The sequence below is a fragment of the Patagioenas fasciata genome, chromosome 5 (assembly GCF_037038585.1).
Source record: "Patagioenas fasciata isolate bPatFas1 chromosome 5, bPatFas1.hap1, whole genome shotgun sequence".
NCBI lineage: Eukaryota > Metazoa > Chordata > Aves > Columbiformes > Columbidae > Patagioenas > Patagioenas fasciata.
Window position 1 is genome coordinate 46,069,900 of NC_092524.1, and position 17,418 is coordinate 46,087,317.

The 17,418-nt window shown below is 48.6% G+C and overlaps 1 protein-coding gene across 1 annotated transcript; it reads left to right on the forward strand.

Moving 5' to 3' along the window:
• The first annotated feature begins 1,020 nt into the window (after positions 1–1,020).
• DLST (dihydrolipoamide S-succinyltransferase) lies at positions 1,021–17,418 on the forward strand. Its single transcript, XM_065839087.2, has 15 exons — positions 1,021–1,171; positions 5,791–5,824; positions 7,183–7,231; positions 8,285–8,340; positions 8,700–8,774; positions 9,170–9,225; positions 9,923–10,034; positions 10,535–10,690; positions 10,979–11,064; positions 11,668–11,765; positions 13,608–13,738; positions 14,291–14,364; positions 15,253–15,336; positions 15,879–16,046; positions 16,550–17,418. Exons 1-15 carry the CDS (start codon positions 1,103–1,105, stop codon positions 16,682–16,684), a joined length of 1,383 nt encoding a protein of 460 aa, XP_065695159.1. The 5' UTR covers positions 1,021–1,102; the 3' UTR covers positions 16,685–17,418.

Sequence of the window (17,418 nt, forward strand, 5' to 3'; positions counted from 1 at the left end):
GCCCCAGAGGCATGCGTGGCTGTGAGACGCTTTGTTCTGGAGCTGCGGGGTGGGTGCACAAAGCCTGCCCACGTGTGCCACTCCCGGAGCTTGGTCTCCTTTGCCTCCATGTGCTTACTGAACCTGTTGATGCATGGTGTGTTCGTCTGGTAGGCAGGAGGCTATGGTTAAAAGCATCTGACATCAGGTGGTCTCGTTCAAGGATATCAGCCCTCTAAAGACACAGTGGAGAAGTCCCTGGCAGGGAGCCTCTCTGGCTCAGCTACCTTTTATTAAAGCAGTCAGCACAGCCTCAAAGCCTCAGAGACTATCCCCTGTTGATTTTTCTTCAACCTCTTTTATCTGAAAATGCTCCCAAGGATGTTGGTTGTGAATTTATATTGACTATTTTGAAGGTTGCTGTTTACAATTTATAAATTTTTAAGCAATGGCTAAATTAAAGATGTTCATAACCTGGACTTAGCGCCTTGAGAGATGCCTGGCTGCCAGACAACCTTTTATGACTATGCCAGGCTAATTCTCCGATTTTGCAAATGGGTTCCTTGAGTTTTTTCCCACCGGTGGTTCCCCACCTGGCAGGAGGCAAAAACCCAGACCCTAGCTGGGGGGTTCTCAAACGTTTTCAACATACAGACCACATGTGAGGAGCGGGGCTTACGTGTGGACTCGTTCACCTCTTTGTCACGGTGAGATGACCTCCTTGTCCATTTCTAACCCTGCAACACCCCACTGGCTTCACGCTTGTGGCCGCATCATCCCACACCAGCCCAAACCACCATCAAGGTGAGCAGGAAGGGCAGCAGCACAGATGTCGTGCAGCCATCCAGGGCTGGTTCAGCCAGGAGCGTCACAAAACAGCACCCTGTGGCAATATACAAGTCTGTTTTGTACCAATAATCGTAGGTAGCACAACTCATAGATAACGGGACTCGTAACGGCCTGTTCCTCTCCCAGTCCCCACACCCGCTATAGTGCCGCCCCTGCAGCCCTGCTCCCTCCCTTTCCGGAGAGGTTCGTCCGGTCCTGCGCGCTTCCGGCTCGCGCCGGGCCTGCTTCCGGTGTCCGCCCTCCGGCTCCTCCCGCCGCCGCCACCACCGCCGCGATGCTGCTGCTGTGGCGGTCCCGTTGCCTGGGCCGGGCGCTGGGCCGCTCGCTGCGCGCTCTCCGGCAGGTACTGCCCGCTGCGGGCACCAGCCGCGGGAAGGGAGGACGGAGAGCGGCGGCTGGGCGGGCGGGCGGGGACGATGCCGCCAAGGGCACCGGGACGCGTCCCCTCCCAACCCCCCCGCGAGGCACGGCCGCCGCGGGCAGCGGGCTGAGGGCGGGAAGGGGCGGCGGGTGCCCCCCCGGGGTCCGGGGTGAGCGCGGCGGTGCCCCTGCCCCGAGCCTGGCGCCACCGGAGCGTGTGCCGCTGCCCCGGGCAGGGCCCGCCGCCCCGCCGGGAAGAGCGGCGGATCTCGGCGGGGAAAAGCCGCTGGAAACCGCCACTCTTGGGCTTCGCCGTCCGCGCCTGTCGATGGGCCGCAGATTTTGAGGGCTTCTGCCGCAGCCGCCACCCGCTTGGCAGCCCCCGCCTCACCAGCAGAAACCCTCCCCGCCGCCTTCAGCCCGGTGCCGGAACGGTGAATAAGCCGCTGTCTGTTTGCGTATTTAACTCCTCTGCTCGGTTCTCAGAGCAGCCGTTGAGCCGCTGCAGGCGGCAGCGAGCGGTTTTGGCGGCGGCTTGGGCGTACCAAGTGTGACAGCCAGGGCCCCTGGAACCAGCACCGGGGCTGCGCCGGGCCGCCGGCGGCTGCCGCTGCTGGCACATCGTCCGTTTAACAGCACACTGCTTAGCTTGGTGTACGCACACGGGTATGTGTGCATGCGAGTGCCCACACATGTGCTTACCTACAGGAGGAGAAAGATCTCTTCCACATGACCAGCTGAAGCCTTAGAGCATGGAATTTGATTTTAGCCATTGTGTGAATGTAGTCGAGCAGGTGTTGACAGCCAATTGTAATGTTGGACATTAACTATGTCATGCTTCCCCTTAGGGCTGTTGTATGTTAAATGCTCGTCTCTGGGTGCTACAAACAGGTTTGTGTTTGTAAATATGTCTGTAGATATATATAAAACTGCATTATAAACAATTTATAATTAACTACAGTTTTCTTTTGCTATACATACGTAGATACAAATTGATTATAGTGCAGTTTAAAATAAGCTTATTTAAGTGACAGTTCAACCATATTTAAACTTTGTCAGCTCTCAGTGGTGCTGTGTAATTATACAGAACAGGGGGGAAGGCAGATGGAGTATTCAAACCTTTTACAAAAGTAGTCTGCAAATCAGAAGGTTATAGCTGAGTACTAGGAAGGGGAAATAACTTTAGTTAATCTGTTAGATGTACTAGAAAAGTTGAGAAATCAAGATAGTGGTAGTAGTTTGATTTCCATTTGAGTAGGGATATGGGAAGTAAGTTTTGATAAAGAGAATGATGCAGGATTTTGGAGACAGAAAGAAACACCAGAACGTGTCAAACCTCTGATGAGAGAAGTGAGAACAATTGACATGTACAAAATTCAGAAGTGTAGGGTTAAATGGGAGAATAGTGGAGTCAGCAAAAAACAACAAGGGTAGGGAAGTGTTGTCTGGAGTTTTATGATCTTGTAAAAGAGAAGGTGGTCCTGGATTCATATATCAAGTAGAAATCATGAATGCACATCGATATTGTGCATCCAAGCATGTAAGACTTGGCGTGGTAGAGGGGAGGCAGCTGTTGAGGGATGACCTGAAACAGTCCGTAGAAGAGCTAGTCTGAAAAATGATAGTTTGATCAGGAGCTTTGAGAATCAAGTCCTTTTATTTATCTGGGGAAGACTTTGTAAAGAACTTGTTCTTTCCTGTTTGATCCTCCCCACATACTGGAGGAGTTTTCAGCCTGTTCTCTCAGTAACAGTATCCTCTTGCTGCTCAGCATTGTTATCTCCATCCCATCTGAGCATCTGCCCTGCCATGCTTTATATAATTGTGTTAAAATCCATGAAAAATGTGCAGTTGTTTTTTTGTGTGTAGCAGTGGTTTGCGTTCATCCTTCTTGTTAAAGCAGCAGCTTCTTCGCTTTGGAGAAGCCAGGGCTGGAGAACCAAATGCTGCTTTGCTGTCATCAGAGCCACCCAGCACCTGGCTTCTGTTTTGCCTCTATTGAAATTAACTGTACCTGCCTGTTCAGTTCCTGTCCTCACCTGAACTGGTCCCCGCTCCTGCTGTTGGAAAGGAAATCTGTGGGTTGTTGCTTTAGCTGATTTATTCCATAGTGTGTAGTGACCTACTGGAAGGTGACTGCTCTTTGAAAGGTGTGGCCTGGGGCACTGTGTTCCAGGGTTGCTTTGGCACAGTAAGAGTTGTAAAAACAATTCTGAGAAGTCATGTGAAACGCGGGGAAAAAGTTAATCGTTTGATACGTGAGTCACTGACTAATTAGACCAAGACTTATTTCTCAAAGTGAAGGCTCTTTTTAAAGTGACCAGAAGTGCTAATGCTAGTTAGCAAAACCTAAATGTTTCCATTTTAACTGAAGAAGCTGTAAGATCAGGCAGAGGGCAGATTTAGCGAGGTGATACCAGGAGCAGGTACAATCACAGTGATTCCTTCAGGGAAAGATGGAACAGGAATCAGCCCTGTCAGGCATCTCCCGGAGCTACACGTGCATCTCTGAGGTACTGTAGTTAAGAGGTGGATGCACAGCGGTTCTGCAGACCACAAGACAGAGGAATCTCAGTATCTTTTATTAGTGGCTTCCAACTCAGAGCTCTTTCCTTCATTTCTTAACCTAAAAGACAGAAGGGTAGAGAGATACCATTTTTTTCCTTAATTTTGCGGCAGTTGTGTCACACAGACTTGGCACCTCTCATGGAATAGAGCTGCAGATGTGTTTTGTCACATTGATTTGTTTTAGGACAAGCCTTCTAAACTTTTTTTTTTTTTAACCTTACAGTAAACTGGTCCTGAGCAAATAAAATTTGTTGTTTCTGCTTCAGTCTGAGACTGTTACTCTTTCTTAAAAAGTTGTTGTCTGGGATGTAAGGAATACCTTTAACCACTTTTTTTATAAAGCACCCAGGAAAACATTGATGGTCAGAGTGGAGCTCAGGTCACTTGATATTTTATTTGTGATTGACTTCGTATTATCTGTGACACTATGGGAAGTGGGAAGAATTTGATCAATACAGGAACTAACATATGTGCTGAGGATTGTGGTGCTTAAGTTGAAGTTCACCTTACTGATCGCAGCCTAGGACTGGCTCTACACAAACCAGATGTGAGTTCGCAGGGGACCAGTGCTGCACCAAGATTAAGCCTTGTAGTGTTCACAATGACTCTGCAAAGTCTGTGCAGTGCTCCCTGCTCTCCCTTTGCCAGTCAGGCCTGGGGCAGGGGCTCCAGCTGGCCTTGCTGGAAGCTGGTTTTGCAGGACTGTGGGTCCAGGCTGGCTGGCTGGTCCCTGTGGTGGGCCAGCAGGCAAGGGTGGCTGTGTGGGGCTGTGCTGGAGCTCCTGAGCTCTGCCAGACCCAGGCTGGCTTAGCAGCGAGTCACCCTGGCTGCTTGCATCCTCAGCACAACTAATCATCGCCATGTTGAGCTGCCCATCGATCAGTGAGTTGACTCTGCGTTAATATCTGAGAATCCAAATCTATCAATAAGTTTGGATAATTAAACTGCCAGGGGATTGATTCCAAGCCTGTTAGTAGCTCTGATGGTATGAACTGTTCAGTGAATGTATTTTTGTATGCTACAGTGCTCAGTCCTGTAGATGGTGTGACAAACTTAAGTGTCTCTTTGGTCCTTGATATCTGTGTTGTCTTATCACACACAACTCCACAAATTATTTTGATGTTTAAGATCAGTTTTATCCCATCCTGCTTGCTCTGGTGAAGCTGAAATCAGGGCTTATACACAAACTTCACTTCAAACACTGAAGATGTGAATGAAACCTATTTTTTTACCTCTTAGCTTAGCACCTGGATAAGGGTGCTTTGAGCTGTTGAGTAGCAGCTCCTCCAAACCAGTTAACTGCATTTTAGTCATGGTTACTGTGATATTTTTCTGTAGCTTTTAAGAGTTCTTAGGTTCTCCAGATCTGCAGGTTCAATGCTAAATAAATGTATAATAACAGTAGGGGAAGTGACTGGAATGTGCCTTTTACTTTTGAGGAATGTTATGCTGAGCTAGCAGTGCAGTCAATGATTACATGGGTATGAAGTGAAACATCACCAGAAGGTGGAATTCCTGACTCATTGAAGGCAGTATAAATTTTGCCATTGAGGGAAATTCTGGCCTTCTGGGGTCAAAGGCGCCATAACCTTAAAATAAATGAACAAAAAAATTCCCAGATACTGTATTCATGACTTTAGGAGTAAACATTATGAGATGTTTTTTCATGATATCTAGTAGCTACCTTTGACCTTCTCATTCATAGCAAATTTTAGTGAATGTGCCTTTAGAAATCTGTTCCTTCTTAAAGAGGGAAGTGTGCATGAGAAGGTCAAAACCGCTGGAGCCACAACTGAAAACTAAGTACATCAGGTTCAACATCACTCCATGGGAAAGCATTCTGGAAGCAGCCAAAGCAAAGAGAAGGGTGTAGATGCTCTCACCATCTTCTTTTGCACACTATGGGGGCATAGTGTGTCTGGAGTGTGGGAAGGGTGAGTCTCATCTCTGATCCAGGTCTTGTGGGAAAACATAAGTCCTTCTAGGGTGGGTCTGTCTTTTTGCAGTACTGATAGTTCCTCTTTTCTCTGACAGGGGAACTGTACTCTGGCAAGATGCTCTCTGTCTGGTGAGTCTTACACTTTTATTTCATTTCCAACTACCTAGACAGAACAGATCTGATGATGGCAATTGGTAATAAGTTTGCTTGTGGTTTATTTCTTTCAATGATGTAATGAAGAAACAGTTGGTGAAATGAGCTGTGTTTCCGTGTGAATGCCCCCCTTGCCTAATGTACATGCTGCCCCATCCATTCACCTCTGGTGAGGATTTCACAGCGGCAGCACAGTATATTTCAAGCATTGCAGCACTTGAAACGTGCTGTTGCAGAGCCTAGCTCTCTAATAAAATCCTTTGAAAATGATGGGTGAATGTTAAGTGGCATGTCAAATCTAGTATGCCTGTGAACTCCCCTTCCGTGCTTAAACCAGATTTTCCAAGAGCTCTGTTTTTTTCTAGCTGTACTGTGTTTATATAGCGTTACATCATTCACTTCTGGTTCTGCTTTGAGAAACCAGTTAAATCTGCTTACCTTTTCTGCTTTCTAGAGTTCCAGTGTCAGCTCTTTAATAGGGGATGCTGTAAATATTGTTTTGCTTTAAAAAAAAAAAAAATCAAGTATGGAAATGGTTCTTCCTTCTGGTGTTGTGTAATTGAGATAATTATGTTCTCCTGTTGCTTTGCTGACTCTCTTTAAGATTGGTCTGGAAAACTGCCCAGTGCCCTGAAAGAGACAAAGGACAGGGGTTCAGTTCATAATAAAAACTGCAGTGTCAGGGCATGTGAGCAGTGTGAGGAGGGGACAGGGGGTATGTGAAACTTAGAATCTATGCAAGTACCTCCCTGCTGTGAGTTTTGGAAAAGAAGTGTTCCTGGGATAGGGGGCAGACAGCGAAGAGGGATGATAGTGGTTTGCTACTTTGCCCTATGTCTTGTTTTCATTCTTTTTTTTCCCCCTTACCTGTCCATGCAACTGTGAGGCTTCCTGGGAGTGCCTATTAGGCAACTGATTGCCTTGCTTCTGTTACAAACTGCTTTGTATTGCTGAGAGTAACTCAGCAGCAACTGAGGTTTTAGCAGTCCTGGAGATGTCCATTGTAGCTGTTTCCTAGCTCCTAGCTGTTCTGACTGGGGCAGCTGCTGCTTTTTTTGTCCTTTTCAAAGTTATTCTTATTAGCCTTGAGGTCAAGATGTAACTGTTTTTCCCATCTCTGTAAATCTAGATGAAGGCAAGACCACTGTTCTTGGCATGTCTGGGCAGGTTTGATAGCACTGAGGTACCTCTATACGGTTATATTCCCCACATAGTCCCAAGCTTTTTTTCAGGGTGGACAGTGGTGTCCTCTGCACTCTTTTACCTGACAGGGACACCTGAGGGCTGGAAGGCTGGGTAACATTCCTGTGGGGTAACACCATTCTCATTCACAGGTGTGGCTGGAAGCCAGGGACTGGCTTACACCAACAGCAGGAAGCTTGTGTAAGTATCCACAGGACAGCTGCAATGTGGAGAGGCTGGGGCTGCTCCAGCCCGGATAAAATTTGGGGGCTGGGAGACAGAATATGGTTGGCTATCATAAAATCCCTGTGCACATAGTAGGAGTGTGGAGCAAGCCATAACAAAATCTAGGTTTTGCGGGTCAGGAACTGTGACATGCTTAAAGAAAATAAGCTGTGTTTGAAACCAGATACCAAGGCAGAGAAGGGACAGGAATGAGGAGACTGGTGATAAATGGATCTCTACCATTTGATTAACTGACTAGAGTCTTGTTTGCTCTGTGGTGGCCTCCTGGAAGGACTTCTGTCAGAAGTGGGGTGGTTCAGAGAGCTGTTGTTCATACAGCAAAATTTGCATTGCAGAACTGGTCTTGTAAAAATGTTTTTAGGGAAATAATGTTAAGAGTGTATCCATAAAAGCCTTAAATGCTGATCTCTTTGCACCAAGTAGCCTGCATTAGAAGAAATGCTAAAGCGCTTTTGCTTCAGGTTTCCAGATGTGGTGTCAGTAGGTGTAAAAAACATCCTTTGGAACACTTGGGATTGCCAGCTCCTTGTGAAGGGACATGGTGGAGAGAAATAGCTGTCTCATGGTTGTGTTGACATAGGCAATTTAAGGTGCTTTCTCTATTTCTGGCACAGTCTAGCAAGTTCTGTAGAGATGACAGTCCTGATCTGGAGGTAAAATTGGTTACTGCACTAGTCTTGGGCATAGGGTGGGATGGCTAGGTCACCCTTTTATCAATATTCAAACCAGAGGGGTTCTGTTTTGTTATCTTCCTAAATTAAAATTCCATAAATGTCAGTTCTCGTTGAATTTCTGAGGGCGCTAGTGATAGTAAGCTGTAATGTTTCCTTCCTTAGTGGGGTTGTTGCAGCATGAACAGTAAGTAGGAGCCCCTTGGAACAAATGCATCAGAACAGCTGAGCAGCCTTTCAGATCAGTTAAGCATATGTAAGTTCTGTACTTGAGCTTGGTGCCAGCAGCCTGCAGGGGAGCATACTTCTGTGTTCATACCTTTCTCTCTTTCTGCAGAGTAAATAACTCCAGTGTCTTCACTGTCCGTTACTTCAGAACCACTGCAGTACGTAGTAAGTAAAAAGTCAGGAGTCCGTTGGATGGCTCTTGTGCTGCCTGTTGCTGTCCTGACACCAGCTGAAGCCACCTCTTCCATCCTTGGTTTAGGCCCACCGCTGTCCCACCTCGATGGGTGGCTGAGGGTTTATGTCCTGGGGCCCTAAAGATTTTGTCTGGCATTCCTGTCACAATGTGACTTTCAGTCAAGTGGGAATTTCTCTTGTGGTTAAATGTCAATCAGTGTTGAATCAAGAAGGCCAACATTTGGTGTATGTTGACCTACCTTCTGTACCAGAGACCTGATGGCAAGAATTAAGCAATGCTGTGACTTTTGAGCTCTGAATGCATTGAAGTCTGTCTGTCTCTCTCACAGGGAATGACGTGATTACAGTGAACACACCAGCCTTTGCAGAATCAGTCACAGAAGGAGATGTCAGGTGGGAGAAAGGTAAGCAGTTACCTCATCTCTGAAACTCTCAGCACTGTTGCTGCTGCACTGGACAGTTTAGGGATGGATCGTAGTTCACAGGCTCCCAGCCTGTTCACTGTCTTGCCATCTGTGACAAATGAGGCAGTTAATTGCAGTTCTCTTAAGGAGTAAGGATAGCAGTTACTGCCTCGATACCTCTTTGTCATGGGCAATGTTGGGTGAAGGGTGATGTCTAAACTGGAATCAGACTCTGACTGTTTAGTAGATTGATTGATTGAGCTAGACTTTTCTTTAGAATTTGTGGAGAACTGGGATGATAAAATTCTGGGCTAGTGGGGGAGACTGCTGTGGGTTAAGAGGGGAGGCCAGAGCACACCTCCCTCCTCACAGTGGTCTTCATATCTGTCACTCAGCTGTTGGAGACACAGTGGCGGAAGATGAAGTGGTGTGTGAGATTGAAACAGACAAGGTAGGAGTTTTCTGGACCAAAACTTTTTCTAGTTCTGTAGCGGGTACCCTGTACGGCTCCTTTCCTGCTAAGCGCTCTTGGAGCCTGCAGGCCCTGCCTGTGTCTCCCACTCTCTTCACAGAGAAAATATTTTCTCATCTAGTATGAAAGCTGGTTGTGCCTTAAGTGAGAATTCTTTGATAATTCTTCCTTACACGCTTGAGTAAGCACCAGTGGTGCTGATGTTTGTTGGAGCTGCTGTTCCACTCCTTCTTCTAATTCAATTCTCTAGGCTTTGAAACCTATTTGTGTTTCAACAGAGGAGAAATCTGCAGAACCGTAGGTTGTCTTCAGATTGTTTTAAATTTTGCCTTTAAATTTACTCACTCTTTAAAGGACTCTTAAGCTTTGAAGTTCTTGCTAAAGCTCCCTGCCAAGTTCTGCTTCAGGTATTACTGTCAGGCAGATGCTTGCAGCGGGTCAATTCTTGATTGTACCCTGGAGCAGGAAGATCGAGCTATATGTTACACTGCCAGCATCTCCTAAAATTTCTAAGTATTGGCACAAAATCCCAGTGGAGAGTGTGAAAACTGCTGCAAATGGTGCAAGACAGAGCTGCTGTCTCTGCCAAATTACGTGTATCTATGCATATTGGAATCTTGGGCACTTGTTCTCCATCCAGTGTTTGGAGAAATTTAATTGATTTTCCTTTTTGCAGACATCAGTGCAAGTTCCAGCCCCAGCAGCTGGTGTGATTGAAGCCCTTTTGGTACCCGATGGTGGCAAAGTGGAAGGGGGGACACCTCTGTTCAAACTCAGGAAAACTGGAGGTATGTCAGGCATGGGTAACTTGCACAGGCCTTCCTGTTTCCACCAATCTTTTTCTGAAGGTGGAAGCAAGGCATTTAGGGGGATCCTGAGAGAGGTTGAGTGTTTCCTCCATATGCCTCTGTAGCTGGAAGAAAATACTCCTTTAGTCCATTAACAAAGCATAGTTTTAGTCCTTCTGAGCGGGGAACTCTTCTTTTGCTCCTTCTGGAGGAGACTGCATCTCTAAGTTGAAATCAGTTGAGGAGAATTCCTCGGATACAACTCCCTTCTCCACCCTCTTTAGCATCCAGTCTCCAGCACAGTGAGGAGATCTAGGGTGTCGATGAGTACAGTACTTTCACCATGGGATCCTCTTGTGGTGGCTCTGATCAGTTCAGTAGTGCTGAGAACATAAAGGCACTCTCCCAGAGGGTCAGCTTTTATCAGGTTGGTCAGACTCAGGGATCCCTGACAGTGGAAGCTTTCTTTGCCCTTACCATGGTTCTTCCTTGTCTTTCAGCTGCTCCTGCCAAGGCCAAACCAGCAGCAGTCCCTCCTCCTCCTGCAACCCCTGAACCTGTAGCTGCGGCTGCTCCTCCACCTGCTGCAGCACCAGTTCCCACTACGATGCCACCAGTGCCGCCTGTGTCAACTCAACCCATCGACAGCAAACCAGGTGAGGCAGCATCTATTTTCTCCTAATTTCAAGCCTCTTTTCCTTGGGGAGAGTGTGTAAGGTTAAAGACAACAAACAGTGTGGCGTTTATGGTGAAGACCTCCCCGTGTTATGGCCCTGCATGCTCTGGGCTGGAGAGCTCAGCTCTGCCTGATACCTGCACAGCCCAGTTCAAGGCTGCTTCTGTTCTGTGTTGCTTGAGCAAGGAGCTCAAATCGGCGTTCTACCTCAGAGCGTCGCGATAAAGCCTTGGCTCCCCTTTTTGACTGATGTATTCTCTACCCTCAGTGTCTGCAGTGAAGCCGGCTGCAGCCCCAGCGGCAGCTCCTCCTGGGGAGGCAGTGCCCAGCAAAGGTGCCAGATCAGAGCATAGGGTAAGCTGCGGGAATAGGATTCTTGCCAACACTTTGGTTGCTGAGTGACAACTTGTTCTGGCATAAGCCTGGAGCTTTTTGGATGTGTCCGTATCTATCTGTTCACACCCAGCTCGGTGGGGTGGTGACGAAGAGATGCTCTACGTGGGGGCATCACTTAGGGGTGGGATGGAGGAAGACTCAGGCCAGATATGACTCAGGTCTTTTCTAGGTAGAAGTCTTGTTTGAGCTCTCCTGACTGAGCACAGAAGGCTCAGTGTGATCAGCTTGGTCCATCCACAAGCCCTCAGCAAAGTGCTGAGGCTGCCGCACCTGCCTTGTGCGTCCTTAAGATAACCTGGTTGAACAGCCTGCCTGTTTAGCAGTCTCGCTCTTCTCACATTTGTCTCGTGCTGAAAACTCTGTTGAGCTGGGCGGCTCCGTAGTGAAATCAACTCCACACCCTGTCATGTTCCTCAGGGAGACCTGGAGCAAAAACCTTGGCCATAGGCATCCCTCGCTAGTTAACCAGATGGCAAGAAAAAGGGTCTTTTGAGTTTCTTCTGCATTTTGCCCCTTGGGTGAACTTGAGGCAGCTTCTGCTTATACCTTTTTAATTTTCAGGTGAAAATGAATAGGATGCGTCAACGTATTGCTCAGCGGCTGAAAGAGGCTCAGAATACCTGTGCCATGCTGACCACTTTCAATGAGATCGACATGAGGTGAGGAGCTGACCTCTTTTTCCCTTTACAAGTAGAAACAGATGCAGGCAGACTTTTTTTAAATACCAGCTAAGACCTTGCTGATTCTCTTTGGAGAGATTGGCAACATGTCTTTTGGGGCCTCTTTCTTAGCTGTGTACCGCCATCTGCACAGCTTCATCAAGGCCACGTTGTTGTTGTGGTGTGAGGGGTATGTAGCTTCCTAACAGCCTGTCGTTCCTCAGGAGTCATCTGCTGCTTGTAGGAGGGGGAACCTGATTCCTCGTCTGTGTGCTTCTTGGTTGAAGATTGGTAGATTTTGAGCAGAAGAGCAGGAGTGACTAGTGTCACTTGTATAGTGGCTGTCAGGAGACACCAAGATGGAGCATCTGCTTTCTGCCACCCCACCAGGTTACTACTGTTGGAGGTCGGCATATTTAGCTTCCCATTGGTGGTTCTCCAGGGCTCGTCAGCCTTTCAGGTGAGCAGTAAATATATCTGAGGCCCTTGCTCTCAGATGGTGCAGCTTTCCAGAGATGGACTAGCATCCTTCCCCATCCCCTTCGGGCATGTGAGGGTCTCCTGACTCAAGTGCTTGCATGGACCGAGTGCACTAATGGCTTTGGAGGGTGGGCAGCTTATGTTACAGTGCATTAAGGGGAAATTGTGCCCAAATCAAATTGCCTTGTGAAATCCGATTCTGCTCCTTAAGACAAAACATGTAAATATTTGGGTCTCAGAACAATAAGGTTGGCAAAATAGTCTTGACTGGAGGGGAAGTGCTGCAGCTTTATCTCCTCTCAGAGGTTCATCGAGGTGTCGCTTTACGCTGGCCTCGGGCTCTCATTGCATCTGATAATTTGGTTTGGATTGATTGCTGTGAGGTTGACTGGTGGGAGCCTGCGCTGGGGCCTCCTGCTTCCCATGGGGGTCAGTGTCTGAAAGGAGGAAGCCATAATGAGCCAGTTTCATAGCAAACCTTGTCCTCATTGCTGCAGTCTTTGTGTCTTGGGAGTCACTAATGTCTTTGGGCAGTAATGCTAGCCCTAAACAAGGTTAGGTGCAGGAAAACAAACACTCTAAACTGTGGAGACCCCTGCCCCTTGCTGAAACTGTCTCTTCAAAGACTCAAGGTCTCTGGAGGGGGAAGGGATGGACTCTGCAATTCCACAGCATCTGGTATTAGCCTGGAATAGGCAGATCTTGTAGCCACAGCTTGGCTGACTTTTTGTAAATAGCCTCAGTTCTGAAAAATAGAAGCAGTGGGGAAACATGATGAGTCTGATTGAGGGTGTGCCTGGGAAGATGTCTTTCATACTTGCTCAACTCCCGAAGCCAAAGGGTGGGATACGGGAGCATCATTATGCTGGCTGGCGCTAGACTTGCACAATGGTTGAAGTCTTTTGCTTCCCTTGATCACAACATGCCTATTTTCTGCTCTTGGCGTTTCCTGGTTTTTCACCCTTCCAGGGCCAGCCCAGCCACCCTGGAGTTGCTCTCTGCCGTGCTGCGCTGGTATCAGCACCGGTGTCTCCATAGAATCAGTGGCAACGTCAGGCCCAAGCAGGAAATACACTGTGCCCCGTCTTGTTTTTCTGCTTGGCAGTGTGGGCCAAGCATATTAACCCTGTCCTGTTGAATGTGTGGTCCAGGACCAGTTCCTGTTGGATCCTTAGGCAGGGTCCTTAGAGCCACCCTCAGTCCATTTCATCTGTGACATTTGAAGGATTTTTTCATCAGAGTGGGGCTTTCCCAGTTGGTGGTGCAGGTTTGTGGTCCTTGGGGCTGGCACTGAAATTTGTGAGTGAGAGAACAGTGTTTTCTCGGGCTCCGTGCTGACCAGTATTGCCATGTGTTTTACAGCAACATCCGGGAGATGAGAGCCGTACACAAGGATCCCTTCCTGAAAAAGCACAACCTGAAGCTCGGTTTCATGTCAGCTTTTGTGAAAGCTGCAGCCTTTGCTCTGCAGGACCAGCCTGTTGTGAATGCAGGTGAGTGGTGACCCTTGCTGGCGAGTTGCACATCTCCTCAGCAAATGAGATGGAAAGCAGAGCGAGGGGAAAGCAGGTGGCCAAGTCCATGACAAGGCTAATAGCTTGGACCGTCCTATGTGCTGCAGCTGATTTTGCTCATGCCACTGATGTAGGCAGAGGACAGCTTGCCAAGAGGAGCTCTGTTAGGAAGGGGTTGCCAGGAGCAGTGCTGGGGCTATGTGTACACAGCCTGCAGAGGAAAGAGCTACTGGTTGGTGTAGAGGTGGCTGCTGTAGGTGCGATGCCGTTCCTGGGGGGTGTCAGAGTTGCTTGCTCAAATCCAGAAGAGGAGGATAACCAAGGGGATGTCTGAGGGGGACCGACCATCTGGACTGTGTTTCCTTTCTGTCTATCCTGATCCTTCTCCCGCAAGTGCAGTGAGGGTTTATTCTTCTCTGGAGTTACATTTAAGGTAGAGATGAGCAAGTTGTTATGATTTTGTGGCTACTTCTGGCCTGTTGTACTCTTGATCTTGGGTACTGCATATGTAACACAGCTTTTTTCTCCTAGTGATTGATGACACGACCAAAGAGATTGTGTACAGGGACTACGTGGACATCAGTGTCGCTGTGGCAACTCCCCGGGTAGGTACTTGGGATGCTTTGGCTATGGTTCCTGCAGCCTCAGGTCTGGGATGATCATATACTCTGAGCAAACTCAGCATCGAGCTCCTCTGCAGCAGAAACTTTCTGATGAGACTGGGCTTCTGAATGAGATGTCTGATATACTGTGGACTGCTGAGTTGGGTTTTAGGAGAAGACAGAGGATCAAGAATAGTCTGCCACTGTACTAGGAGATGTAGTAACAAGGTCAATGTAGATCTTAGTGGTTGATGAGTAGGGCCAAGTTAAATAAACCCTTTTTTTCATGGACCCATGAGGATATGTCACGGAGAGTAAAAGCTTTGCATGTCCTGTCCTTCGGCTAGCCCTGCTGTGCTATGCCACCATTTCTGTGAATCACATTGCTGCTTCAAAGAGGTGTTCCTGTCCAGGGAGATTATGGGGTAGAGTTTCAGTCCTGTCCAGGGAGAGTATGGGGTAGAGATTCAGATGGTGAATTAGTTGGTTCTGTTGTGAGGCAGAGGTTTGACCAGGACTGCAGTTCTGTCACTGCTCCCGAAGTCTGGGGAGGTCCAGCACAAAGGGACCCTGCTCACCCAGAAAGAGGAGGCAGCTGAACTCTGCCCAGTGCCTCACCTGCTTTTATGGATGTGGAGCTGGAGCCTGGTTGATTTTGCAAGATGGGTTTACAAAGGCAAAGAAGATCTCATTTACAATGTGGCGTTTGGTGTGTGTTGTGCCAGGTTTCCCGGCTGGCTGCCAGGGCGTGAGGCAGCTCTGCAAACCACCTGCTGTGGGCTGAGGAGGCGGCAGAAAATCTGCTGGGCTGAGGCCAGGCTCCTGCCCGATAACTGTTGTCTGTATGTGGCTGTGCTGAACTTGCTGATCGTGCTCTTTGCTTCTCCCTAGGGTCTTGTGGTCCCAGTTGTTAGGAATGTAGAAAACATGAACTTTGCTGACATAGAGCGTGCTATCTATGAGCTGGGGGAGAAGGTAAGGAAAGTTGGAGGTTTTTCTGAAAAGGGTTGGGAGAAATGGGAAAAATTGAGGGTGCTGAGTAGGCATGAGTTGAATCAGTCCCTCTCTGTTGTCATTTCTGACCTCTAACTCCCTGAGTTGTGCTGTGGGGAACGATCCAGTTACAGCTATAGCTGTGCCCGTGCCTTACAGCATAGGCCTATCTACTTCCTGCCCTTCCAGAAGACTGCAATTTGTGCATTAGTGATACAGTGTGTCTTCACCTCCGTCTTTAGAGACCAAGACTCAACTCCCCAGGGATAGAAGTCCCTGTGTCTGTCTCCTGCAAAAGCCTGAGTTGGAAGCGAAGGCAAGAGAATTCTTCCCCAAAGCCAGTAAATGTTCAGATCTAAAGACAGGATGCATTTTCAAGTAATTCATACTAGTTTTCAGCTGAACAGATCAGTAAGTGAAGCTCTTGCCATCAGTATTTGTTCTCAGAAAGGATGAACATCCAAAACCTTGTCCTCTGCTTTCTGTGTCTTCGTGGCTTTCTAAGACCGTACTTCTTCTGGCAGGCACGGAAAAATGAACTGGCCATTGAAGACATGGATGGCGGCACTTTCACAATCAGCAACGGAGGGGTTTTTGGGTCACTCTTTGGGACGCCTATCATTAACCCACCCCAGTCTGCCATCTTAGGCATGCATGCCATTGTGGACAGGCCTGTGGCTGTGGGAGGCAAGGTAGGTGGAGCTGCACAGGAGGTTTTAGTGAGCAGAGAGGAGGGCTCAGTGAGATGAGGACCATAGCCCATATGCTTTTTCTAGAGGGCTGGTGGCAACTTCTAAAAGGCTCTTCGGGGAAGGAGGAGCAGAGACTAATGGGTGTAGGGCAGCTTTGCTGTCACTGGTACTTGCCTAAGGTGTGCAGGGGACCTTGTCCTATCCGTGAGGGGGAGGACTGGATAATCTACTTAGGTGTGGGGAGGAGGAGGCTTTAGCCTTTGTGATGGAGAACAGCTCTGAAAAGGGGCCTAGTCTTCTGTCGTATGGATCCAGCCTGGGTGGTGGGTGATCAGTGCCTGGGGGAGTGAGTGGGTAGGTAATCCTGCCAGGCAGGACACATCCAGGAGGGCCTGAGCCCTGGATTCAGGATAGGAAAAAAACATGTCTGCCTCCAGTTCCCAGGAGAGCATGCAGGCAGTAAGGCTGAGCTTACTGATGCCTGTCTTATTCCTCCCTTTCAGGTTGAGGTGCGGCCCATGATGTATGTGGCGCTGACATACGATCACCGGCTGATTGACGGCAGAGAGGCAGTGACTTTCCTGCGCAAGATCAAGGCAGCGGTGGAGGATCCCCGCGTGCTGCTGCTCGACCTGTAGAGCAGCTGCACCCCCACACAACCCACCCCAGGCAGGGCCGCAGTACCAGCAGGGGCAATGCAGGGCATTCAGGAACTGGCAGGGGTCATTCCAGTCTCCCCCCCTCTGCGGTGATCAGAGCTGTCCCAGAGGGAATTGTGGGGATAGCTCCTACCTCCTTTCCCGTTCTGTTTAATGAATGTTCAGTTTCTCATAGGGAATTGCTATGCAGTGGGCCAATCGCTGAATGGCACTGCCTTTCCAGAGCCATCTGTATGGCATCCTCTCCCTCACAGCACCAAACTCTCACCTCTAGCTTGTCCTATACCACTGGAAACTGCTTGCTGCTGCTGTGCTAGGGTATCCTTCCCTGCCACTCTGAGGCGGGTTCAGCTTTATTTCCTAGCACTGAGGTTCCTGGGAGGGAGAGGAGAGGAAAGGCTACTGGTCTGTCCCTGTTTTGCCTGAAATTATTTCACACTCATCTGCCTTTCAAGGGCAGCCTGAGGAACTCCAGGCCACTTGCAGCAGAGGTTTAGATCAGAGCAGGGCTTGAGGTAGGTGTGCCTCTGGCAGCGCCCTAGTTACACTCCCTCTACAGACAGGAAGGCAGCGCTGGCAGCTCCCCTGCTTTCCCTTGGAGACTGTTTCTCTCTCGCCAGCCTGGTCACTGCAGTGTGAATTGATGTCCAGGTGGGCAGAGCCTGTGGCCATGTGGAGGTAGCACTGTTCCTGGGGAGACAACCCTTTCACCA